The 8,077-nt window shown below is 40.1% G+C and overlaps 1 protein-coding gene across 1 annotated transcript in view; it reads right to left on the bottom strand.

Moving 5' to 3' along the window:
- The window catches only part of PLCL1 (phospholipase C like 1 (inactive)), a 410,917-nt gene extending 410,523 nt beyond the window's left edge, over positions 1–394 (bottom strand). The window contains 1 exon segment of the mRNA XM_006152984.3: positions 3–394. Coding sequence (XP_006153046.1) covers positions 3–78 — 76 coding nt within the window. The 5' untranslated portion in view covers positions 79–394.
- Between the last annotated feature and the right edge of the window lie 7,683 nt (positions 395–8,077).

Raw genomic sequence — 8,077 nt, 5'->3', positions numbered from 1 at the left:
TCCCGCGCGGGGGCCGTCTCGGCCCCCAGCCGCGTCGGATGGCGCGGGACCCTCCCTGCTAGCCGCGCCCTCGGCCATGGCCAGGCGCCTTACGGACTTCCCAAGGGAGACGGCACGCCCGGCAGCGGAGTCCAGCCGCTGGGCACGGGTGCGCTTAGGCACCGGGAGGCAGCCCAGCCAGACTTTGTTTCACCGCCCGGCGGCGGCGGCGGCAACTTTCTAAAGAGGAGACATCGCTTGGTCAGAGAGGTCTTCAGGCTCTGGTCCAGGAGAACAGCAGTCCGGAGGGGGACCGGGCTGAGAAGATGTGAGCTGGAGCAGGAGAGGCGAAAAGGAGAGGGAGCGATCCGAAATCTGATGCAAACGCCTGCTCTGCGCCAAACAAAAGGCAGCGGGCGCCTCCGCTCTGTTGTGACAGGGAGGGAGACTTGTTTTGACAGCCCGTGGGGATTGGCAGGCTTCTAGGCCTCTCAGGAGCCTCGCCTCGGTCTGACCAATCCTCACTGCGGAGGGGTGTGCCCTAGCACGAAGAATGGAATGTGTTCTCTAACTGGGAGCCGGCCCATCCGGGCTCGCGTACTCCAGTGAGGGTGTGCACGCGCGCGAGTGCGCACCCGCGAGCGCTCCGTGTATATTTTAGGAAGTTCAGACGTTAGAAACAACCCTAAATAAAATTTGGGGATGGGGGCCTAGGTGGGAGTCCTTGGTCAAAAAGAAAAAAAAAAAAAAAACAGTTTAGAGGAAACAGGGTGCTTGTTGAGTGTTAATGTCAAAACGTTGGGGGTGACGGAGTGAAGCTTCATATGGTCAAGGTTAATTGCAGACCTTCATGCCAATCCTTAGAAGATAATTCCACGCAAAGATTAATTAGGATTTACCGGGACACTGTAGTTCCATAATTTGCTTCAAGTTCCATAAAAGATTCTAAATTCACTCTGCAGTCTGAATAAATATGACAAGGAGAGGGAATCAGATAAGAGCGGTAAGCATTAAGTAAACCGAACCAACCAAATCCCCCTGAAGAGTGATTTCTAACAAAGCGCAGATTGATAGAAGTTAGATAAATACAAGGTGTGTGGAGAGGGAAGGGGAGGAATAGTTCCTAGCCTAAAACATTCCAATTTCAAAATGATTCTATCACCTTTCTTTAAATTCCATATAAACGTGTTTTGCTCATTTCCAGTGAGCTAGCAACCAAGAGGATAGAGAGCTTTGGATAATGCATTAGGTCACTGAAAGTAACCACTGATCCCCAACTGCAAATGGTGGCTATAAGGCTGGTAGGACAGAAACTTGACATTTTAAATTAGTCTTTTTTTAATTAAAAACTATGTTAAACCTATTATAACATTATATTATCTTAATTATTTATAGTGTTTTTTAATTTGATATTTTACTCATTCCTTAGTCTGGCCAAGAGCATGAGCAATTAATTCTTCAGCCTTTTAGACCTAGTATTTTGTTAGAATCTCAGAATTTTAGAGATGTATGGGATTTAGGGATCATACAGGCCAGCCCTTTTATTTTACAGATGAGATGAAGGTCCAGGGAGCCTTATCTATTAGTTAATGCAAGAGCTGAAATTAGAATAGAATCTGCTACCCAACTTCTCCAGTAATCTCTTCACTGCTTTATCTAGCTCTCCTGGGGATGAAACCAGAAACGAATGGGGTTCTTGGAGGGTTTCAGATTTGACATTTACCAACTTCTAAAAAAATTAAAAAGGTTTGGCTTTACCTTTTCTTTAAATATAAATGCATTTTATACAGGGGTATAAAATGTATAAATTAGCAGTGACCTCTGGTTTTAGAACCAACACCGCCCTCTAGTGAGAATCTAAGAACTGCATCTGTAACTGCAAATTTTTTTTTCTTGATAAATGAAAGACAGGAAGGGAAACAATAAAGTTTCTTTTTTCAGCTGATCTGCCTTTATAATCCACAGACAGTAGAGAGGAGATAAAAGGTACCCAGGTACAGGGAATTTCCATCTACATTATATAGGACATATTTTTATTTACTCTTTTTTGCAAATATTATCTATTTTAGGCTATCTTTTCTTTCTGATATTCAACTATTACTACATTTGATTTCTGTCTTTTACATTTGTCAACAACACTTTATTTTTCCTTGTTATTCTAATAAAAATTTCATTCTTGGGCCCTTTGAGAAATGTAAAACTGCCCGTATTTCATTATCTTGTTCATGAATTTATTTATTTAAAGCGACAGTATCTTGCTGTGCTACACAGGCTGGGCCTGAACTTGTAATCCTGCTGTCTCAGCCTCCCAAAGCACAGGAGTGCACCCTCACAAAGTATAATACGGTATTTTCAATTTAGTCATATGCACTTTATAGTCAGTCATACCCTCACCGATACACATTATAATCATTTCAATTAACTAATTCAAGAAAACAAAATCTACATGGTAATTTGTAGTGTGAATATGACAGTAGAGAAAATATATACAAATTCAATAATATTGGGTCATCAGAAAAGTCATGATGTATTTTTCTGTTATTCTCTGCAAAAAAAAAAAAATGCCTCATGATTTTCTGATGACCTGATAGATAAGCAAAATTTAGGTGGACTTTCCTTTTTTTTTTTTCTTTTCTTGGAGAGGTTTGTTTTCTTTTGTTTTGTTTTAGTTTTTGCTATAGGGCGCGTGCACTCGCCAGACAGAGACAGAGAGACAGAAAGTAAGAAATCACCCCCCAGGGGTGATGGCCATGCCGCAATCCCTTCTCCTCCATTCTCCTCTTGGGATCTTGGGCACACACGTATACGCGCCCTGTTGTGAGTTTAAGCCACCAGGCCCAGGACTCGAACCGCGGTCGACTACGTGGGAGTCCAGTGACATAGCCATTACGCTAACTGCTGGTCTCACTTTCCTTTATTTTAAAAGAATTATTTTATTTAACTTTATTTATTTTAATTTGACAAGGGGAGGGTAGAGAGAGAGAGAGAGAGAGAGAAAGTGAGAAAGCAAGCCGCAAGATTCAGAACTTGAACCTCAGTCAGCCATGTGGGAGTTCAGTGCCCTTAACCACCATGCCACCTGCCGGCCCCAGTACACCTTCTTAAATGTCAAGTTTTTCTTTTCTTGAAAGACATTCCTTTGCTCTTTCATTAGAAATTAAGTAGACATAGTAACTAAAACATAAAAATTAACTCACCTTATTTCAAAGTACAAGTAAAGTCCACTCCATGGTAACATTCCTACAAAAAATGTTTATAATACATCCAATTAAAATTCCCCAGTTTAATAAATTTTTAAATTACTGAAAGATGATAAGTTTTTAAAGTGTTTAATTATACTTAATGTTCTTCAATATCCAATAACTACTGTTTTTTTTCAGATATCAAGGAAACCTCTACTACCTGCAGGACAGCAGAATGCCCAGGCCTCTATCTATTAATATTACCCTCTCAGGAATCACCCATGTAAACCCTGGGGCCAAGACATGCTATCAGGAGCCCCAGACAAATTATCTGGGGACAGTCTGTATGTGCAGGACAAATGTCTTTTAAAAATAGACAGTGTTGATTTATTTTCTCTGTATTAACTTACTTGGACATGAATCCTGCAGTTGGAGTCCATGTCATGCTTATGCTCCCCACTGATGCAGAAAACACAGAGGCATTTATGAAAAGTACCACTGAAATGATATCAACATGGCCCCCGTGATGACTTGTTCTTCTGTTTTATTTGACAACTTGGGTCACTTCGAGAGTTACAATAGAAATCTCCTCAAAACACACATATACCTGGTGCCTGGCACTTATTCTGCAAAGATGATATACAGTAGTTTCCTCCTCCCCCCATCCCAGGGACATACCCCAAATCTAATTCACCTGCATGTTGGTGGATTTTGCCCTCCAACTTATATCAAGATATGAAGTTCGTTAATGCATTTTAGCAACACACAGGGCTCACTGGAGGAAAACTGTATTTCTGTAATGCACTCCTTTCCTTCAGTCATGATGTCATTGTGGTCACTCTCACACCTATTTTGTAAGTATTATTGATATGCCTTTGTCGCAGTCTACTTCAAATCTTTCAGAAGAATGAAGCAGAGCACGATATTTAAATAAACATAAAATCTAATGCAAGTTTTAAAATAAAATATGACATATATGATTTCTTTTGTAAGCCCTTTTTTATTTAAAGTAATATTTTTAGGTGTATAGCTCTTTCAAAAGCATACAACAAGTGTGTCTGCTTTACAAAATGAGGAGCTATAAAAAAATTAGTGCTTTCTTTAAAAGAAAAAAAAAATTGAGGCCAAATATCCAGTGAAAGTTAGTTTGCTAGCGTTTGCTTTGTCATTAACCCCTGTGAGAATCCCAGTTTCCATCCTCACTGAGTCTTACAGGTTACCATGGATACAATTGCTGCTACCCTTAGCCCACAGTGGAGGAGCAACAGCTGGTGAACCGTACTTGGGACTTTTGCCATTCTCTGTTCTATATAAATTGTACTGGTGAAACAGTTCAAAAATTGTTTTGGGGGGAAAAAAACGAATGAAGTTACAGAAAGCATCTGTAATGTTACTGGATTGTTGGAAAAGTCATGATGTATTTTGCTGTTTTTCTATGCAAAAATGCATTCATGACTTTTCTTACAATCCAATAAGCAGCAGCAAAGTATTAAAATTTAATTTAACCTGTGAGCAACAAGTATAGTACAAGACTGCGTGTAGTAAAGGTGTAGAGCTTTTCTTCATATTTTTCTCTAACCAAAATGAGATTTTAATAACTACATTGATAACTCCAGATAGAATTTATTTGAGAGTTTCTTTGATAAGCAAGGAATTAAACGCTGGGCAAACAGCACAAAATGCTACTATCTTTAGACTATCATATCTAAAGAAAGAAATACATTTTCTGATTTTTAATAGCCACTACATTTCTCATCAACATACTGCTGTAAATTCCAAACTTCAGAAAAATAAAAATAAGTGGTTGAGAGCCAGCAGGTGGTGTGGTGGTCAAAGGCGCTGGACTCCTACATGGCCACCACGCTTCAAGTCCTAGACTTGGCAGCTTGCTTTCTCATTTTCTCTCTCTGTGTCTTTCTCTGGTCAAATTGAAAAAAAATTATAATCAATAAATAAATAAATCTTTTTTAAAAAATAAACAAGTGGCTGAGATATAATTTTACTCTTCCATCTACCCTAATTTTTTCCTCTCTTCAAAATATGTGTTGAAAGTGTTTTATGGGCCAGCCACATGGCATGGTAGTTAAGGCAGCTGGAATCTACATGGCCTACTGTGCAGTGCAAGTCCTGGAACTAGCAGGTTGCAAAACATATCAGCCATGTGTTCACGCATGCCCAAAACTCCAAGAGGAGAGTGGAGAAGAAAGGATTGCAGCATGGTCATCCCCCTAGGAAATGCATTCTCACTTTCCCTCTTTCTCTCTCCCTCTCTGCCTCTCTATAGCAATGCCCTACAGCAAAACTAAAAAAAAAGGGGGGGGGGTAGGGAGGCAAGGGTTAAGTTTAGGGTCAGCCCCATAACACAGCAGTTAAGCACTGCACACAGAAAGTCTAATCCCATATAGTCCGTTACAGTTCAAGTCCCAGCCCTAAGGCTTGAAAAACACACCAGGATGGAGAAGTGGAGGAAAAGACTACAACTTGACCATGCTCCATTAGGGTTGCTTTCTCTCTTTTTCTCTTTTGCACCTATCCTCTGTCAATGGAAAAAGAAACATTTTTTTCTTCATAATTTTAGAGGTAGTTCTATAGTATAGTTATACTTGGTTTCATGACTTTTTCTGATTCTCTTGAAGAGATGGCTATAGCAACGTGTGCTTGGTTGCACAAAGTTGATGAGTGTGAAATAGAGCCAAGGAGAGCTGTTTCTAGAGAAGATTCTGTAAAGCCTGGTGCCCATCTAACAGTGAAGAACAAAATTTTAGTGTTCTTATAGAAGATACAGAAGTATATAAATGAAGAGACTACTTTAAAGTTTGGCAAGACTGAAACCATGAAAGTTACAGAAAAAAGAGAGGATTTGCTTTGTCAAGTGAAAAGGCCCTTTCTAAAGAAAAGATGCAGGTTGTAGAGGTGGATATGGCAACTATATGGGTCATGGAGGAAACTTTGGAAGTGGTGAATGTAATTTTGTTTGTAATGGGAACTTTGGTGGAAGAAAAGGCTATGTGGTGGAGGCAGTGGTGGCAGAAGTAATAATGAAAGAGGTGATGGTGGATATAAAGGATTTGGAGATGATGGTGGAAACTATGGTCATGGTCCTCCTTATACCAGTGGAGGTGGCTATGGTGGTGGTGGACCAAGATATGAAAACCAAGGTGGTAGATAAGGTGGCAGTAGTGGAGAATACGAGGGTTACAATGAAGGAGGACATTTTGCAGGTGGGAACTATGGTGGTGGGGGGGAACTAAAATGACTTTGGAAAGTATAAGGAAGAGCAGCAATCAGACTATGGACAAATGAAAGGGGACAGTTATGCAGAAGAAGTTCAGGCAGTTCCTATGGTATTGGTTATGGATCTGGTGGTAGAATTGGTGTATATGGCAGCAGGAGGATCTAAAAACAGCAGAAAAGGGTTACAGTTCTTAGCAGGAGAGAAAGCAAGGAGTTGTCAGGAAAGCTGCAGGGCTTTTTTGTTTTGTTTTTTTGTTTGTTTGTTTTTGGGGTTTTTTTGGAGAGGTTTTTTCGCTATAGGGCACATGCGCTTGCCAGACAGACAGAGAGAGACATAAAGACAGAAAGCGAGAAATCACCCCCCAGGGGGGATGGTCACGCCACAATCCCTTCTCCTCCATTCTCCTCTTGGGATCTTGGGCACACACACACACACACACACGCCCGGCATGAGTTTTAAGCCACCGGGTCCAGGACGCGAACCACAGTCAACTAAGTGGGAATCCAGCGACATAGCCATTACGCTAACTGCTAGTTCTCAGGAAAGCTGCAGGTTTTGAGACAGCTGTCCCAATTGTATTACAGGAATTGTAAAATTCTGCCACAAGAGGAATGATGATCCATAGTCAGAAAAGTTACTGCAGCTTAAACAGGAAACTCTTGTTCAGGACTGTCATAACCACAGTCTGCAAAAAGTGCAGCTATTGATTAATGCAATGTACCGTCAAATAGACGTACATTCCTGAAGTCTTTTACCTGTTGTAGTTTTTCTTTTCATTACATCAGGTATTTTGCCCTGTAAACTGAAGTAATGGTAGTAAGAATAAAAAATTAAGGAAGTTTTTAATTTAAAAAAAGAGAGAGAGATCCATGTATTGGGAGCTGGATCCCACAGACAACCAGTTCAAATCTCTGCCCTAGCAGCTTAAAAAAATACACAGAGTACATGTGCGTGCATGCCTAAAATCCTAGTGGAAAGGAGAAGTCAAAGAAAGGAATTGTAGAGTGATCACTGGCAATAAGGAAAGGGGGATAGAAGTTTAGTTTGTTTTCTGAAAATGTAAAGTAATGGTTTGTAATCTGTGATTGACACAATTAATGTCAGAATGAATGTCTCATCTCTACACCCAATAGAAAAGGAAAAATGGTATTCAGTTATAAAATCTAGCATAAATACTGTATTTTCTCCAATTTCTCATCTTAATTTTTCTCACTCACCAATTATTAATAACATTCAGTAGTGTGATCACATAGAAACACTTCATTAACACTCTTTGTTGTAAAACAGATTTTCATACTGTTGGGGTTGTGCACTAATCCTCCCTGGGGAGAATTATACATCCTCATCCACTGACAACAGGACCAGCCATGCGATATACTTTGGTCAATGAAAGATGAGTGGAAGAGCCTCCTAAGCAGAAGCTTTAAAAGCCAGCGTAAACTTAAACATGGTATCATTTTCTCTGCTAGATTAATCATTCACCAGATAGGAACTAAATTTTGAGTGAAAGTGGTATGAAGCAGAGCTGAAGCCAATCTACAATGGACATGTAACATGAATGAAAAAGCAACCACTGTCATAAGTCCCTTAGATTTGGGAGTCATTCATTATTGTAACATAACCTAGCCTCTACTGAGTGATAGATACTTAACTTACACTGAAAGCCTGAAACTTTCCACAT

This window comes from Tupaia chinensis, unplaced genomic scaffold, assembly GCF_000334495.1.
Source record: "Tupaia chinensis unplaced genomic scaffold, TupChi_1.0 Scaffold000361_1, whole genome shotgun sequence".
In the NCBI taxonomy this organism is placed as follows: Eukaryota; Metazoa; Chordata; class Mammalia; order Scandentia; family Tupaiidae; genus Tupaia; species Tupaia belangeri.
The sequence above is the reverse complement of the archived record's forward strand: the minus strand, read 5'-3'. Positions and strand labels throughout refer to the sequence as shown.